This window comes from Oncorhynchus mykiss, chromosome 5 (assembly GCF_013265735.2).
Source record: "Oncorhynchus mykiss isolate Arlee chromosome 5, USDA_OmykA_1.1, whole genome shotgun sequence".
NCBI lineage: Eukaryota > Metazoa > Chordata > Actinopteri > Salmoniformes > Salmonidae > Oncorhynchus > Oncorhynchus mykiss.
Window position 1 is genome coordinate 99,401,787 of NC_048569.1, and position 19,280 is coordinate 99,421,066.

A 19,280-nucleotide genomic window follows, 5' to 3' on the forward strand; every position below is an offset into this window, starting at 1 on the left:
GTGCACTACCTCTGACCAGGGCTGGCACCCTATTCCCTATATAGTGCACTACCTTTGATCAGGGCTAGCACCCTATTCCCTATATAGTGCACTACCTCTGATCAGGGCTAGCACCCTATTCCCAATATATAGTGCACTACCTCTGATCAGGGCTAGCACCCTATTCCCAATATATAGTGCACTACCTCTGATCAGGGCTAGCACCCTATTCCCTATATATAGTGCACTACCCCTGATCAGGGCCCCCTGGTCGAGTAGTGCGTAGGGTGCCATTTGGGACACAACAATAGGAAAGGTGAACACCATCACAATCGGGTCACGTTTATTGGTAACCATCACAACATCAAGGGCTATGAGCATATTGAGTTTCTTGTTAGTTTCAGTTACTCAGTTTATGATCAACGTAAATACTTCAGGTACCAACGGTTTGTGTGATAATGCATTATTGTCGTTCACGTAGAAATACATTAGGTACTTATAAACACGACGGCTAACACTAGGGTTAACGTTCCCAGGTTTCCTGGGCATCTCGAGGGTTTAACACAGGCACAGTAGAAAACCAGTTCCAGCATGTTATTAACACTTCTCCCTGACAGGAAGTCAAAAATATATGTATCTTGGAAGTGTATACAATCAGGTCAAAACAGTGTTGTGAACTAAAAATAACAGGTAACCATAACAGTCCAGTATGGAGCAGCAGAGACTGGGATTCAACCCAACGGGTTGTAAATAGAGCGGCATAGTACACTTGGACTTTTATAGGTTCTTTAAGGTAGTCCCTGGTTACCACAGCCACAAAGTCAAAATGGCTATATCGTCAAATTCATCAAGTCTTCAGATTAGTCATCATGTCGGCAGTGGGTTTAGGTTTAAAATCAGATTTTAATTAGAAAAATGATAGAAATAGGCAAAGGGTTCACCATAATTATGATTTGTTGGCTATGGTAACTAGTGATGACCGTAATTTACGTTTGAGCAGACGTTAATATAGGACTACATTGTGACATTGTATTTAGCAGTGATTGGTGCAGTACCAGTGTGGCCACTAGATGCCGCCACTCGCCTGTTTAATGTGAGGTTCTTCTAGGTTTACCAAGTGAGTCAACAGCAAGACTGAAAAACGGACATAAATACATGTCTTAACGTCAGGAAAAATCTTGGCTGTCTAGTGTCCTGCTCTATAACGCGCCTTGGATTCAATCTCAGCCAAGAACAACAACAACCCCTAAAAGTTTCCTCTCAAGTCATGCGTTAACATTGGAATGGATAATGAACACTATAAAACAATATCAAAGCAAATCACAAAAGCATTTCTTAAGTGCTTTGTCTCAAGAAATTTGATAAAAAATAAAGAAATATAGCTGTTTTCTCTCATCTAGCTGGCAGCTAATGAAGGCTTTTAAAAAAAATAATAATAAGTGCATTTTTATTTGCATAGTATTTTTGCTATTTAGGATTATCTGCGCTTAGAACGTTGAAGCAGAGATGTCCTAGTCCTGTACTGTGATAGGAGAGTGGGTTGGTCAACAGGTGTATGACATATGAAGGGGGACCGAGCCAGGGGCTTCAATCCAAGGTGCACTGCTGTGAAGAGTACTGCACTCTACTTTTTAAAAGCTAATATATGCTTGAGCTGACATCTACAGCGTTTGTAAAAAGCGATCTCTGTGAATGTCAGGGAAATGGCCTTTTACAGACCTGTTGTTGCAGTGCGCTTTTTAATTTTTTTTCCCCGACAACTCGAGAGACACACTCCGGCCAGAGTGTCTCTCTCTCTCTATTCACCCTCCTCTTTTATGCGCTGTTGCTTGTTGCGTCGGGAGTCCAGGTCGAAGGAGAAGTCGGACCAGTCGTCACGCGGAGGGAAGGAGATGGTCTGGCGCAGGGTGAAGCGCACTGCGTCGATGACCCGCTCGCCGCGGGCCTCGGAGGACCCTACGCTGACGGCGGAGGCCCCGCTGGAGGTACGCAGGATGTGGGGGGGAGGGGAGAACTCCATGCTCTGCCGGTGCTCCATGATGCCCTTCCAGATGACGTGCTGGAACTCCTGCGGGATCTTCAGCCGGGACAGGTCCTGTGGACGGGGATGACATCACACACTGGGGGTTAGTCTCTTTAGTCTTCTCTCTCTCTCTCTCTCAGGCTAGGCTCAGGCCCCCCAGACAGCACAACAACTCTGCACTGATAGTTGGTGGCAACTGTTGACGTGTTAGAATGAATGCCATCTGTCAGAAGACGATACTCTAGTTCAGGTTCGAATACAAAAAAAAAAACAAAATGGACAAGACGCCTTCAGATAAAAATAGATGAAGGTTCAGGCCCTTTTGATGCCACCCGACCCGTCTCTCTGAGTCTGTCCACACAGATGCGGTGCGTGCGACAGGCAAGGCCTCACCTCCAAGTTATAGTTCTCGATCTGGTAGATGTTGGTCAGGCCCTGTGCTGTGAAGTAGTCCAGGCAGGCTGCGCAGCCCAGCCGCAGAAGAAAGCTGCAAAGGGACACGGAGAAGGGAACAGGTTAGTAGTGAACAATACTACCTCAGCGTTCTTGTAATAACTCTGTTATATCTAGTAAGTGAAGACAAAGGGCAACAGTAGAGAGATTTCTGTCAAAAATGGCCAACAGTAGAGAGATTTCTGTTAAATGGCCAACAGTAGAGAGATTTCTGTTAAATGGCCAACAGTAGAGAGATTTCTGTTAAAAATGGCCAACAGTAGAGAGATTTCTGTCAAAAATGGCCAACAGTAGAGAGATTTCTGTCAAAAATGGCCAACAGTAGAAAGATTTCTGTCAAAAATGGCCAACAGTAGAGAGATTTCTGTCAAAAATGGCCAACAGTAGAAAGATTTCTGTCAAAAATGGCCAACAGTAGAGAGATTTCTGTCAAAAATGGCCAACGGTAGAGAGATTTCTGTTAAATGGCCAACAGTAGAGAGATTTCTGTCAAAAATGTCCAACAGTAGAGAGATTTCTGTCAAAAATGGCCAACGGTAGAGAGATTTCTGTTAAATGGCCAACAGTAGAGAGATTTCTGTTAAATGGCCAACAGTAGAGAGATTTCTGTTAAATGGCCAACAGTAGAGAGATTTCTGTTAAATGGCCAACAGTAGAGAGATTTCTGTCAAAAATGGCCAACGGTAGAGAGATTTCTGTTAAATGGCCAACAGTAGAGAGATTTCTGTTAAATGGCCAACAGTAGAGAGATTTCTGTCAAAAATGGCCAACAGTAGAGAGATTTCTGTTAAATGGCCAACAGTAGAGAGATTTCTGTTAAATGGCCAACAGTAGAGAGATTTCTGTTAAATGGCCAACAGTAGAGAGATTTCTGTTAAATGGCCAACAGTAGAGAGATTTCTGTTAAATGGCCAACAGTAGAGAGATTTCTGTCAAATGGCCAACAGTAGAGAGATTTCTGTCAAAAATGGCCAACAGTAGAGAGATTTCTGTCAAAAATGGCCAACAGTAGAGAGATTTCTGTCAAAAATGGCCAACAGTAGAGAGATTTCTGTCAAAAATGGCCAACAGTAGAGAGATTTCTGTCAAAAATGGCCAACAGTAGAGAGATTTCTGTCAAAAATGGCCAACAGTAGAGAGATTTCTGTTATATGGCCAACAGTAGAGATTTCTGTCGGTTACGGGCACTAGAAAGTGAGCTAATTAGAACCCTGTACAGCGGTTCAGTTTATGTTATATAAACTATCGCTAGGTGGCGCTATAGAGCCGTGTTGCAATTGTTCTGTCAATATTGCGGCTCGTCCTGACTTTATAGTGCCCACAACTGTCCAGAAGCATCAACAGACGCGCGGTTATCAGTGGTGGCTGGTGCCACTTTAAAATCGGAAGGACGAGCTCATAGTAATGGCTGGAACGAATGGAATTAGCATCAAATAGAGATGACTCATTACTATGAGCTGTCCTTCCTTCACCAGCCTCCACTGGTGGTTGTTTAGCTAGGTACCTGGAGATGCTGCTGTCCATGGGGTAGGGAGGCGGTGGGGTGCAGTGGGAGCTGGGCACCATGGGTAACTGGGGCTGCAGGATGTGGGCGGGGCTCATGGTCGACATGTCAGCATTCATAGCCATGTGGCCCATCATAGGAGTCACTACAGAATCAAACAGACTACTATGAGCGTTTCTTAAAAGGGCAATTTGATGTTTTTATTATTATTTGTGTTTACATATTATGTCGATTTTATGACCAGCTGCAGTGAGCATCACTAGAGAAACAATCTTCTGTGAACGGTGCTCTTTAAAGCTACAATCTATCGTTGGTTTTTCAGCGCTGGACAAAATGTACGAACTCTTTTAATGTTCAATGAGATTGTGTATTACCAACAGAAGATAGTGGGGGGGGGGCGGCGGCATCTCAACAGGGTGGTTCCTCAATAGATAGAGGGGGGGGGGGGGGGGGGCATCTCAACAGGGTGGTTCCTCAATAGATAGTGGGGGGGAGCATCTCAACAGGGTGGCTCCTCAATAGATAAGGGGGGGGGGCATCTCAACAGGGTGATTCCTCAATAGATAGGGGGGGGGGGGGGGCATCTCAACAGGGTGATTCCTCAATAGATAGTGGGGGGGCATCTCAACAGGGTGGTTCCTCAATAGATAGGGGGGGGGGGCATCTCAACAGGGTGGTTCCTCAATAGATAGAGGGGGAGCATCTCAACAGGGTGGTTCCTCAATAGATAGAGGGGGGGGGGGGGGGCATCTCAACAGGGTGGTTCCTCAATAGATAGTGGGGGGGAGCATCTCAACAGGGTGGCTCCTCAATAGATAAGGGGGGGGGCATCTCAACAGGGTGATTCCTCAATAGATAGGGGGGGGGGGGGCATCTCAACAGGGTGATTCCTCAATAGATAGTGGGGGGGCATCTCAACAGGGTGGTTCCTCAATAGATAAGGGGGGGGGGCATCTCAACAGGGTGGTTCCTCAATAGATAGAGGGGGGGGGGGGGGGGCATCTCAACAGGGTGGTTCCTCAATAGATAGTGGGGGGGAGGGCATCTCAACAGGGTGGTTCCTCAATAGATAGTGGGGGGGGGGGGCATCTCAACAGGGTGGTTCCTCAATAGATAGAGGGGGGGGGGCATCTCAACAGGGTGATTCCTCAATAGATAGTGGGGGGGCATCTCAACAGGGTGGTTCCTCAATAGATAGTGGGGGGGAGGGCATCTCAACAGGGTGGTTCCTCAATAGATAGGGGGGGAGCATCTCAACAGGGTGGTTCCTCAATAGATAGAGGGGGGGGGCATCTCAACAGGGTGGTTCCTCAATAGATAGAGGGGGAGCATCTCAACAGGGTGGTTCCTCAATAGATAGGGGGGGGGGGGGGCATCTCAACAGGGTGGTTCCTCAATAGATAGTGGGGGGGAGGGCATCTCAACAGGGTGGTTCCTCAATAGATAGGGGGGGGGGGGGCATCTCAACAGGGTGGTTCCTCAATAGATAGTGGGGGGGGGCATCTCAACAGGGTGGTTCCTCAATAGATCAGATTCTACCCTGTGATGTCAAAAGCTTTGGTTTCCTCCCAATTGGCGACATTATTTTCACGTGAATACTCTAATATCATTATAAAAACGATTTAGCGTTTTCCCACCTGAGATGTGTCCTGAATAGGACCTGCAGGCCCCCAGAGAGGAGAGGAGGAAGAGGGAGGAATGGGACCTCTGCAGGCCCCCAGAGAGGAGAGGAGGAAGAGGGAGGAATAGGACCTGCAGGCCCCCAGAGAGGAGAGGAGGAAGAGGGAGGAATAGGACATGCAGGCCCCCAGAGAGGGGAGGAGGAAGAGGGAGGAATAGGACCTGCAGGCCCCCAGAGAGGAGAGGAGGAAGAGGGAAGAACAGGGCCTGCAGGCCCCCGGAGAGGAGAGGAGGAATAGGACCTGCAGGCCCCCAGAGAGGAGTGGAGGAACAGGAAGGAACAGGACCTGCAGGCCCCCGGAGAGGAGGAACAGGACCTGCAGGGCCCATAGAGGAGTGGAGGAACAGGGAGGAACAGGGCCTGCAGGCCCCCATAGAGGAGTGGAGGAACGGGGAGGAAGAGTGCCTGCAGGCCCCCGGAGAGGAGAGGAGGAAAAGGGAGGGAGAGGACCTGCAGGCCCCCAGAGAGGAGAGGAGGAAGAGGGAGGAATAGGACCTGCAGGCCCCCAGAGAGGAGGAACAGGACCTGCAGGCCCCCGGAGAGGAGGCAGAGGGAGGAATAGGACCTGCAGGCCCCCAGAGAGGAGTGGAGGAACAGGGAGGAAGAAGACCTGCAGGCCCCGAGAGAGGAGAGGAGGAATAGGGAGGAAGAAGACCTGCAGGCCCCCAGAGAGGAGAGGAGGAACAGGGAGGAAGAGGACCTGCAGGCCCCCGGAGAGGAGTGGAGGAACAGGGAGGAAGAAGACCTGCAGGCCCCCAGAGAGGAGAGGAGGAATAGGGATGAAGAAGACCTGCAGGCCCCCAGAGAGGAGAGGAGGAACAGGGAGGAAGAGGACCTGCAGGCCCCCGGAGAGGAGTGGAGGAACAGGGAGGAAGAAGACCTGCAGGCCCCCAGAGAGGAGTGGAGGAACAGGGAGGAAGAGGACCTGCAGGCCCCCGGAGAGGAGGAAGAGGGAGGAACAGGGCCTGCAGGCCCCCAGAGAGGAGAGGAGAGGAGGAAGAGGGAGGAACAGGGCCTGCAGGCCCCCAGAGAGGAGAGGAGGAAGAGGACCTGCAGGCCCACAGAGAGGAGAGGAGGAAGAGGGTCCCACAGGGATCACATTCACCTATCGGAGGAAGCATTCTGACAGAGGCCCCTACACACCTCTCTCAACGCCCCGCATGCCCAGACAGGTACCGCTACCCTGCCTGTCCCGCCTGACGCGAGTCACATGATCGACCCAAAGGGGACGTGGAGATGGGGCCAGGGAGGTACGGGGGGGGGGGGGGGGGGGGGGGAGAATCTCATCGACTAGGGAGAATCTCTCATCATACAAAAGTGTAAGGCACACTTACTGTCAGTCAGGCCTTGGGGCATGGAGGAAGGCGTGAGTATATTGCGCTGCTGGGGGTTGATTAGCTGGCTGACGGAGGGGAGCTTGTTGACCTTGCCGTGGGGGTGAGGAGGGGAGCTGGAGCCATACTGGGGCTGGGGGGCCATGGCGCTCCTGGGGCAGGAGAGAGGAGGGTACAGGCCATTACTCTCATCCCCCCAGAGATCCCATCTTTAACGACAAAGGGCCACAAGGATGTTAGTTACACAGTTGGAAACAACAACATGTTCAGTAGGATAAACAGACTGTGTGTATATACTTGCTCTCTCTCTACCCTGTTTATTGCACTTTGTTTAATAAAGGCCGTATGTGACTAAGAAATAGTTCAGATAATTTTTTATAGAACTTTGTCATATATAGTATTCTACTGAGGATAACTTTAATTTATCTGAAACTTTACTGGAAATGATAATGAAAGTACAAACATTACTCAATCAATATGATAGGTGTTACCTAGCAGAGTACATATCTCAATCAATATAATAGGTGTTACCTAGGAGAGTACATATCTCAAACAATATACTAGGTGTTATCTATCAGAGTACATATCTCAATCAATATAATAGGTGTTACCTATCAGAGTACATATCTCAATCAATATAATAGGTGTTACCTAGGAGAGTACATATCTCAATCAATATACTAGGTGTTATCTATCAGAGTACATATCTCAATCAATATAATAGGTGTTACCTATCAGAGTACATACTGTATCTTAATCAATATACTAGGTGTTATCTATCAGAGTACATATCTCAATCAATATAATAGGTGTTACCTATCAGAGTACATACTGTATCTTAATCAATATACTAGGTGTTACCTATCAGAGTACATATCTCAATCAGTTTCTGTGTTGTTGATCATGTTTGACTGGGATACACAGCAGCTTCAACTGAGGTTCCTTGTTTGTGTTAAATTAAGCAGATGAAGAAGTGGGTGGAACGATGGATTTGCTAGTGCCGAGCGATTTACCTGAAGTGTAGGTTATATTTAATTTTTTAAATAACTAATTGACCAACATAGGTTCAATGAATTGAATAGTAGCACTCATCCCTCAGCACTAATCTCTCGGCACTAATCCTTTCGGCACTAATCCTTTCGGCACTAATCTCTCAGCACTAATCCTTTCGGCACTAATCCTTTCGGCACTAATCTCTCAGCACTAATCCTTTCGGCACTAATCCTTTCGGCACTAATCTCTCAGCACTAATCCTTTCGGCACTAATCTCTCAGCACTAATCCTTTCGGCACTAATCCTTTCGGCACTAATCTCTCAGCACTAATCCTTTCGGCACTAATCCTTTCGGCACTAATCTCTCAGCACTAATCCTTTCGGCACTAATCCTTTCGGCACTAATCTCTCAGCACTAATCCTTTCGGCACTAATCCTTTCGGCACTAATCTCTCAGCACTAATCCTTTCGGCACTAATCCTTTCGGCACTAATCTCTCAGCACTAATCCTTTCGGCACTAATCTCTCAGCACTAATCCTTTCGGCACTAATCCTTTCGGCACTAATCTCTCAGCACTAATCCTTTCGGCACTAATCCTTTCGGCACTAATCCTTTCGGCACTAATCTCTCAGCACTAATCCTTTCGGCACTAATCTCTCAGCACTAATCCTTTCGGCACTAATCCTTTCGGCACTAATCTCTCAGCACTAATCTCTCGGCACTAATCTCTCGGCACTAATCCTTTCGGCACTAATCCTTTCGGCACTAATCTCTCAGCACTAATCCTTTCGGCACTAATCTCTCAGCACTAATCCTTTCGGCACTAATCCTTTCGGCACTAATCTCTCAGCACTAATCATTTCGGCACTAATCTCTCAGCACTAATCCTTTCGGCACTAATCTCTCAGCACTAATCTTTCGGCACTAATCTCTCGGCACTAATCTTTTCGGCACTAATCCTTTCGGCACTAATCTCTCAGCACTAATCCTTTCGGCACTAATCTCTCAGCACTAATCCTTTCGGCACTAATCCTTTCGGCACTAATCTCTCAGCACTAATCCTTTCGGCACTAATCTCTCAGCACTAATCCTTTCGGCACTAATCTCTCAGCACTAATCCTTTCGGCACTAATCCTTTCGGCACTAATCTCTCAGCACTAATCCTTTCGGCACTAATCTCTCAGCACTAATCCTTTCGGCACTAATCCTTTCGGCACTAATCTCTCAGCACTAATCCTTTCGGCACTAATCTCTCAGCACTAATCCTTTCGGCACTAATCTCTCAGCACTAATCCTTTCGGCACTAATCCTTTCGGCACTAATCTCTCAGCACTAATCCTTTCGGCACTAATCTCTCAGCACTAATCCTTTCGGCACTAATCTCTCAGCACTAATCCTTTCGGCACTAATCTCTCAGCACTAATCCTTTCGGCACTAATCCTTTCGGCACTAATCTCTCAGCACTAATCCTTTCGGCACTAATCCTTTCGGCACTAATCTCTCAGCACTAATCCTTTCGGCACTAATCTCTCAGCACTAATCCTTTCGGCACTAATCTCTCAGCACTAATCCTTTCGGCACTAATCCTTTCGGCACTAATCTCTCCACTAATCTCTCTGCACTAATCTCTCTGCACTAATCTCTCAGCACTAATCTCTCAGCACTAATCTCTCAGCACTAATCCTTTCGGCACTAATCCTTTCGGCACTAATCTCTCTGCACTAATCTCTCTGCACTAATCTCTCAGCACTAATCCTTTCGGCACTAATCCTTTCGGCACTAATCTCTCTGCACTAATCTCTCTGCACTAATCTCTCAGCACTAATCCTTTCGGCACTAATCTCTCTGCACGACGAGCAGCATGAGAGGAAAAGCACAAAAGAAGGAAAGTCAAAGCAGGAGACATGTATTTATTCTGACAGACCAAGGTATCTCAACAATCTGTTTCAAACAGAACGGTCACAAAAGCATTTCTCCATAGAATCTGCTCCTTCTACATAAATGCATACACTATACATCATACATTAGGCATTTTCTATCTACTTTAATAAACGTTTCTTTCAGAAAATTCACAAGATCTAAAACAAACAAACTGTCCCGCAGTGATGTTGAAAAACATGACCAGCATGATCAAAGTAGAGTACTACTATTGACCAGGGCCCTATTCCCTATATAGAGAACTACTATTGACCAGGGCTGGTACCCTATTCCCTATATAGAGCACTACTATTGACCAGGGCTGGTACCCTATTCCCTTTATAGTGCACTACTATTGACTGGGGAGAAATGAGTAGTGCACTATATAGAGAATATGGTGCCATTTGTGCACCCTTAGGTTTGAGTCCAGCTCCAATGACAAAGAGAGAACTTTAAGAGAGCTCAAAGACCTGACCAGCTCCAGACCTTCAGGCCAACATGCTGACTACTCAGACAACCTAGGTTCCTGACCAGCTCCTGTCCTTCAGGCCAACATGCTGACTACTCAAAGACAACCTAGGTTCCTGACCAGCTCCAGACCTTCAGGCCAACATGCAGACTACTCAAAGACAACCTAGGTTCCTGACCAGCTCCAGACCTTCAGGGCAACATGCTGACTACTCAAAGACAACCTAGGTTCCTGACCAGCTCCAGACCTTCAGGCCAACATGCTGACTACTCAAAGACAACCTAGGTTCCTGACCAGCTCCAGACCTTCAGGCCAACATGCTGACTACTCAAAGACAACCTAGGTTCCTGACCAGCTCCAGACCTTCAGGCCAACATGCTGACTACTCAGACAACCTAGGTTCCTGACCAGCTCCTGTCCTTCAGGCCAACATGCTGACTACTCCGGTCTACGTGTGCACCATCCACACCAGACACGATCATGTGAAGCAGGTTAAAATATCAAAACCAACTGTGAACCAACTCATTTCGGGGCAGGTTAAAAACTAACATGAAACATTCATGGACATTTAGCTAGCTAGCTGTTGCACGCAACTTGGCCGGTGAGGTTAGGGTGTTGGCCATAGCTGACTGCACTACAAGTGGACTGTGTCCCCTGTCCATTAACTCAATAACTTCTATTCGTGACTCGTTTCAGGAAACTAGGTCTATGTCACGCGTCAATACTTCACAGGAGAGCCATTTGGACATAAACATTTACGTTTTTTTCTCAAAATGCGCACGTTTTCTGGAACATATGAACTTTCATAAGCCTTAATAACAACCTTGTATGCCATCTGTCAATATTAATACAATTGTTAAATTACGAGCCTAGTTGGTTTAGCCACAGAAAAAGTCGGCAACCTTCCTGCTAGCCATGATTGGCTGAGATAATGAGTGGGCCGGACATGAGATGAGTTTGCATTGGTGTGCCATGTAGCACGCTTCTGTCTATAACATGAGCTGGTCAGTATGTGTAGGTAATTCTTTCTAATGTGGCTTTTTTGAAAGATATCACTGCGTAAGTGTTGCTCTCCACTTTCTGGACGACCAGTAGAAATCAGTGGAATATGAGTACGATAGGATTCTGGCGTTTGATTGCAAATATGCAGACGGAGTCAAAAAGAGAACGCAGAATGCTGTTGTATAAAACACCTGTCTCTCCGGATTACATCTTCAAACTAAGGGCAACCATGTTATCTGTGGCAGAGCGGGAGAAGCGCTCATCCATGTGCGCTCTGAACGTTACGAGAGCGAAACACTCTGAATTTACGAACGGCCAATCTGACAATGCTCTGAGTTTACAAACACAGAGAGCACACTCTGGCACTACAGATTAAATTTACGAACGGCCAATCTGACAATGCTCTAAATTTACAAACGCAGAGAGCACACTCTGGCACTACAGATTAAATTTACGAACGGCCAATCTGACAATGCTCTGAGTTTACAAACGCAGAGAGCACACTCTGGCACTACATATTACATTTACGAACGGCCAATCTGACAATGCTCTGAGTTTACAAACGCAGAGAGCACACTCTGGCACTACATATTACATTTACGAACGGCCAATCTGACAATGCTCTGAGTTTACAAACGCCGAGAGCACACTCTGGCACTACAGATTAAATTTACGAACACACCTGTAGTATAAACCAGCCTTTAGTCTTGAAATGTTTGGTTGCTTAGTACACTAGCGTACTCACTCTGTTTAGCACATGGCCTCATGTGAATCCTTAAAGAGATGGGTGGGGCTAAAGCTTAAGAGGGTGTGAACAATACTGAATGGGTGTAGACAAAACACCTATCTTGTAGGTACCAAAATATTCAAGGGCCATTTTCTCAAAAGTGAGGTTATACGTTTATCAACTTTTAAAGCAGAATTACTTTCCCATTGTTCCTCAACTGTAGTGAATTATATACCATTTTCCAGCTCGGAGTCTCTACTTTTATCCAATTTATTAAAACAATATTTTTTTCAAATTGAGCTAAATAAGACCGAATCGAGCCGTTTGGTCACATTTTACCATCAGCAAAACACAACCCTAAAAAAATAAAAGTCACGAATGGAGCTTTGAAAATGATGCACTGTATGTGCAGCATAGCATAATCTCTGAAAATGAAACTAACGGTCCAAAATTAAATAGAACTCTACCTCCCTCTGCTGTTTGAAAGTGGTGTTGCCACACATTAGCTACAAATTAAGCAAACTTTTATAAAATCAAATCTGGCATGCAAAAAACACATTAATTTCTGATTTAAGATTAGAACATGACAACACCTTATCAGTAGACCATGGCGGGCATTCAGAGTATTGTGATAGTAGCCAGCCAGACTAAAGTCATAATATATTGTTTATGATACATGACTAATGAATATCGGTTTATTTAACTCTGCTTGGAGAATGTGATAGTTTCACAACCTGAGAGAGAGAGAGAGACCCAGTCTGATTGTGACTGGGGTGGAGGAGAAAACTGAAGGGAAAAGGAATGTGAGGCTCTCAAGAGGTACTGCATCATCTCCTCTGCTCTGTTGCTAGGGGCTCCAGGAGCTCGGAATGTAGCCGGGCCTTAAGCAGACTGCAGACAGGAACCAGAGAAGAGAAAGAAGGAAGAAATAACACTGTTTGAAGTAGAAGACAGGAACGAGTCAATCTCAAACGCTAGTTGTCAATTCATAGAGGGCACCACTGCACCCTTCAGAAAACCTATTTTTCGAGTGGGCATCCTATGCGGGACTAGCCGCCCTTGGCGGCAACTTCTTCCCATGAATCTTAGCATGTTACTTAGCAACAACAGTCGTCACTACTAAGTCGCCCTCAAAGTCAGAATAAATCTTTATAAATGTAATAAATATGTCATTAATTTCTAAGTGTTTGCATTTCTGATCAAATTTGATCATGAACACAAAAACAAAAACTAGCTAGCTAAGCCTGAGACTGTCACTTCATATGAAATGAAAGAGAAGCTGACCAACCTGTTAGTGCAACACTAAATGCAATGCTCATTCCATAAGCAAGCAAGCTAGCTACTTAGGAAGTTTATTTTATCATAAAGAACAGGTTTAAATGAAGCAGCAAGTTGTCAAACTATCGTAAATAAGTGACAAGCTACAAGCTAATGATCAGTACCCGGCATCCTTAGCTAGGATGCATGTATACCGAGTTCATAAAATGCTTCTCATAACAGGATGTGAATCCGATATTCTCAAGATGTCCTGAAACTTCCTACGAATTTCAGGACAATGTCGGAATATGAAACCCAAATTGTCTAGTGGGAAGCAACATTTAGCCTAGTGATTTTTTATTTTTTAGCAATATAAAAAACACCCCAGAAAATGTAGGATAGCAATACAGTTCCTCACACCACTTGATTTTATCCACTTTTGTGGATTTTGCAACATTTGCCCATTTTATTCTTTTCAGAATTCTTCAAGCTCTGTCAAATTGATTGTTGATCATTGATAGAAAACCATTTTCAGGTCTTGCTATAGATTTTCAAGCAGATTTAAGTCAAAACTGTAACTTGACCACTCAGGAACATTCACTATTTTCTTGGTAAGCAACTCCAGTGAAGATTTGGCCTTGTGTTTTAGGTTATTGTCCTGCAGACAGTTGAGTTGGTGTCTGACGGAAAGCAGACTGAACCAGATTTTCCTCTAGGATTTTGCCTGAGCTTAGATCCATTACGTTTTTTTTTTTTTATCCTGAAAAACTCCCCAGTCCTTAACGATTACAAGCATAATCATAACATGATGCAGCCACCACTATACTTGGAAATATGGAGAGTGGTACTCAGAAATGTATTGGATTTCCCCCAAACATAACACTTTGTATTCAGGACAAAAAATGAATTGCTTATTAAAACATTTTTTGGGCAGTATTACTTTAGTGCACTGATGCAATAGGTGCCCTTCTTTGCGAGATATTGGAACACATCCCTGGTCTTTGTGGTTGAATCTGTGTTTGAAATTCACTGCTCGACTGAGGGACCTTACAATTATTTGTATGTGTGGGGTACAAGGATCAGGTAGTCATTAAAACAAATAATGATCAAAACTACAATTGTACACAGAGTGAGTCCATGCAAGTTATGAGACTTGTTAAACACATTTTTACTCCTGAACTTATTTAGGCTTATAGTATAGGGTAGCATAGTATAGGGTAGCATAGTATAGGGTAGCATAGTATAGGGTAGTATAGTATAGGGTAGCATAGTATAGGGTAGCATAGTATAGTATAGGGTAGCATAGTATAGGGTAGCATAGTATAGTATAGGGTAGCATAGTATAGGGTAGCATAGTATAGGGTAGCATAGTATAGTATAGGGTAGCATAGTATAGGGTAGCATAGTATAGGGTAGCATAGTATAGGGTAGCATAGTATAGGGTAGCATAGTATAGGGTAGCATAGTATAGTATAGGGTAGCATAGTATAGGGTAGCATAGTATAGGGTAGCATAGTATAGTATAGGGTAGCATAGTATAGGGTAGCATAGTATAGGGTAGCATAGTATAGGGTAGCATAGTATAGTATAGGGTAGCATAGTATAGGGTAGCATAGTATAGCATAGTATAGGGTAGCATAGTATAGGGTAGCATAGTATAGTATAGGGTAGCATAGTATAGGGTAGCATAGTATAGGGTAGCATAGTATAGGGTAGCATAGTATAGTATAGGGTAGCATAGTATAGTATAGGGTAGCATAGTATAGTATAGGGTAGCATAGTATAGGGTAGCATAGTATAGGGTAGCATAGTATAGGGTAGCATAGTATAGGGTAGCATAGTATAGGGTAGCATAGTATAGGGTAGCATAGTATAGGGTAGCATAGTATAGGGTAGCATAGTATAGCATAGTATAGGGTAGCATAGTATAGGGTCGTATAGTATAGGGTAGCATAGTATAGGGTAGCATAGTATAGCATAGTATAGGGTAGCATAGTATAGTATAGGGTAGCATAGTATAGTATAGGGTAGCATAGTATAGTATAGGGTAGCATAGTATAGGGTAGCATAGTATAGGGTAGCATAGTATAGGGTAGCATAGTATAGGGTAGCATAGTATAGGGTAGCATAGTATAGGGTAGCATAGTATAGGGTAGCATAGTATAGGGTAGCATAGTATAGGGTAGCATAGTATAGGGTAGCATAGTATAGCATAGTATAGGGTAGCATAGTATAGGGTCGTATAGTATAGGGTAGCATAGTATAGGGTAGTATAGTATAGGGTAGTATAGGGTAGTGAGGTATAGGGTAGTATAGTATAGGGTAGCATAGTATAGGGTAGTATAGTATAGGGTAGTATAGGGTAGTGAGGTATAGGGTAGTATAGTATAGGGTAGTATAGTATAGGGTAGTATAGTATAGGGTAGTATAGGGTAGTGAGGTATAGGGTAGTATAGTATAGGGTAGCATAGTATAGGGTAGCATAGTATAGGGTAGCATAGTATAGGGTAGCATAGTATAGGGTAGTGAGGTATAGGGTAGTATAGGGTAGTGCAGGGCAGTATAGTATAGTATAGGGTAGTGTAGTATTGGTTAGCGTAGTATAGGATAGGCTACATTGGGTAGTATAGGATAGTATAGGGTAGTGTAGTATAGGGTAGTGTAGTGTAGTATAGGATAGGGTAGTGTAGTATAGGGCAGTGTAGTGTAGTGTAGTATAGGGCAGTGTGTAGTATAGGATAGTATAGGGTAGTGTAGTATAGGGTAGTGTAGTGTAGTATAGGATAGTATAGGGTAGTGTAGTATAGGGCAGTGTAGTGTAGTATAGGGTAGTGTAGTGTAGTATAGGGCAGTGTAGTGTAGTATAGGGTAGTGTAGTGTAGTGTAGTATAGGATAGTATAGGATAGTGTAGTATAGGATAGTATAGGGTGGTGTAGTATAGGCTAGTGTAGTATAGGGTAGTGTAGTATAGGATAGTATAGGGTGGTGTAGTATAGGCTAGTGTAGTATAGGGTAGTGTAGTGTAGTGTAGTATAGGGCAGTGTAGTGTAGTATAGGATAGTATAGGATAGTGTAGTATAGGATAGTATAGTGTAGTGTAGGGTAGTATAGAGTAGGGTAGTATAGAGTAGGGTAGGTTGATGTTATTGTCCAGAAGGCTAAGACTGTTGAACAGCAATAGTTGATTGAATCTGCAGAATATCGGGAGACTCTTGATTTGTCCGAGTGAAAAAGAGAGAGAGAGAGAGGAAACAAAGAAAAAGAAGGCCATGTCTGGAAGGTTCGGCAGGAGGTTTTATTCCGTCATGAATGAACCCTTCTAGGGTTAGCAAGAATACAGGTGAAAGGTCATGGAGATGAATTTTAAACAACAAAGCAGCATGCAGAGAAGACGGGTATCTAGTAAGAGAATAGCCAGCTCCAGCTATTCCCCCAGGTTCCATACTGACAAACAGCAGGAATGTCAGTGGTACACAATTTGGCTGCGATTGTAAATGTTTAAAGGATCATCAAATAGTGTAAAAGTCTAGATCAGGCGTGTCAAACTACCCCCCCCCCCCCCCCCCCTCACTACTATAGGGTAGTGAGGTATAGGGTAGTATAGTATAGGGTAGCATAGTATAGGGTAGTATAGTATAGGGTAGTATAGGGTAGTGAGGTATAGGGTAGTATAGTATAGGGTAGTATAGTATAGGGTAGTATAGGGTAGTGAGGTATAGGGTAGTATAGTATAGGGTAGCATAGTATAGGGTAGCATAGTATAGGGTAGCATAGTATAGGGTAGCATAGTATAGGGTAGTGAGGTATAGGGTAGTATAGGGTAGTGCAGGGCAGTATAGTATAGTATAGGGTAGTGTAGTATTGGTTAGCGTAGTATAGGATAGGCTACATTGGGTAGTATAGGATAGTATAGGGTAGTGTAGTATAGGGTAGTGTAGTGTAGTATAGGATAGGGTAGTGTAGTATAGGGCAGTGTAGTGTAGTGTAGTATAGGGCAGTGTGTAGTATAGGATAGTATAGGGTAGTGTAGTATAGGGTAGTGTAGTGTAGTATAGGATAGTATAGGGTAGTGTAGTATAGGGCAGTGTAGTGTAGTATAGGGTAGTGTAGTGTAGTATAGGGCAGTGTAGTGTAGTATAGGGCAGTGTAGTGTAGTGTAGTGTAGTGTAGTATAGGATAGTGTAGTATAGGATAGTATAGGGTGGTGTAGTATAGGCTAGTGTAGTATAGGGTAGTGTAGTATAGGATAGTATAGGGTGGTGTAGTATAGGCTAGTGTAGTATAGGGTAGTGTAGTGTAGTGTAGTATAGGGCAGTGTAGTGTAGTATAGGATAGTATAGGATAGTGTAGTATAGGATAGTGTAGTGTAGGGTAGTATAGAGTAGGGTAGTATAGAGTAGGGTAGGTTGATGTTATTGTCCAGAAGGCTAAGACTGTTGAACAGCAATAGTTGATTGAATCTGCAGAATATCGGGAGACTCTTGATTTGTCCGAGTGAAAAAGAGAGAGAGAGAGAGGAAACAAAGAAAAAGAAGGCCATGTCTGGAAGGTTCGGCAGGAGGTTTTATTCCGTCATGAATGAACCCTTCTAGGGTTAGCAAGAATACAGGTGAAAGGTCATGGAGATGAATTTTAAACAACAAAGCAGCATGCAGAGAAGACGGGTATCTAGTAAGAGAATAGCCAGCTCCAGCTATTCCCCCAGGTTCCATACTGACAAACAGCAGGAATGTCAGTGGTACACAATTTGGCTGCGATTGTAAATGTTTAAAGGATCATCAAATAGTGTAAAAGTCTAGATCAGGCGTGTCAAACTACCCCCCCCCCCCCCCAGACCATATTCGGTCTTCAATGAGGTCATGAGGGGTACTGTACTGTAAAACGTCTTATAATTCCTCAGCGTCAACATTTTGCGAAACATATAGTCCTCTATCTGTTGATTTTTGGACAGAGGACTATTTCTTCGATTACTCCGTGACTTGTCTAGCTTTGATTTCTGTGACCTGTTAGAGAACGGTGTAAATGTAGGTCGGCTTTCATCGCCACACCGTTTCTATTTGGTTTAAGTTCGCCCCCCCCCCCCCCCCCTGTATGTTTGACACCCCAGGTCTAGATAATACTGTTCTGTTGATACGAAAGGAAAAACCTTAAAGAGGAAATATTGCAGCATGTAAAAACCAATGGGCCCTGCTCTGACCTAAAGCTCCCTCCAGTTCCCTGTCATTACCTGCTGCACCGCCACATCCAGCCACAATGGGGGGAGGGGGGCGCCAGAGGGCAGCGTGACAGAACCCAAGCGGACTAGAACTAAAAATGGCTTTTCAAAACCAAATGGAATCGTCGTGATCTCACTGTGCGAGAAGGTCTGCACGTTTTCTAAATGAGAAACAGTAGCATAAGCAATAATTATCACAGTGCATGAAAGCAGCAAGTTATTTAAAACTATAATTTGCAGATAATTGCCTTTCTCTCCCCAGCTTTAGCTGAATGGGCCGAGGGAGGGCATAGTTTGTTTCTTTTAAAGTATGAATAAACTCAAGCCAATGACTGGGACTGATTTTGGAATTTGGAAACGGCTGTTGTTGTGGAAACTTGGCAGAGCACCTAAAGGTGTTTCCATCAGTCTCTGTATTTTTTATCTGTCTATCGGACATAATATGACCTAATTACAGGGTAAGTACAACCAAGTACACCACGAAACTAGGTTCACCCTCTGAGGTGCGCAAGCAGACATCTCTGATGAAAATCCGATCCAGATCTCAACAGCTATTGTCTCGGCCAAAACACTCCTCTTTCAAGATGATATGATCATCGTTGTGTTGTGTTCACTGGGCCAAAAAACTCAAGCATCATTATACTTGATGGGTTCATCACCAGTTACCAAATGTAACACAACCATCCCTTTTCAATAACATGCAACCAAACAAGCGATCATGCTC

At 44.4% G+C, this 19,280-nt stretch overlaps 1 protein-coding gene across 5 annotated transcripts in view; it reads right to left on the reverse strand.

Moving 5' to 3' along the window:
- Positions 1 to 106: 106 nt before the first annotated feature.
- LOC110490603 (tumor protein 63) overlaps positions 107 to 19,280 on the reverse strand; it is a 129,184-nt gene continuing 110,010 nt past the window's right edge. For 3 of the 5 annotated variants that reach the window (XM_036979010.1, XM_036979009.1, XM_036979013.1), the window contains 4 exons: positions 6,975 to 7,183; positions 3,960 to 4,104; positions 2,396 to 2,489; positions 107 to 2,074 (listed from right to left, as the gene is read on the reverse strand). In XM_036979010.1, the coding sequence (XP_036834905.1) occupies positions 1,778 to 2,074; positions 2,396 to 2,489; positions 3,960 to 4,104; positions 6,975 to 7,183 (745 nt within the window). In that variant the 3' untranslated portion in view covers positions 107 to 1,777. The remainder of the gene's footprint in view (positions 2,075 to 2,395; positions 2,490 to 3,959; positions 4,105 to 6,974; positions 7,184 to 19,280) is intronic. The other 2 variants (XM_036979012.1, XM_036979011.1) reach the window with 2 other exon arrangements.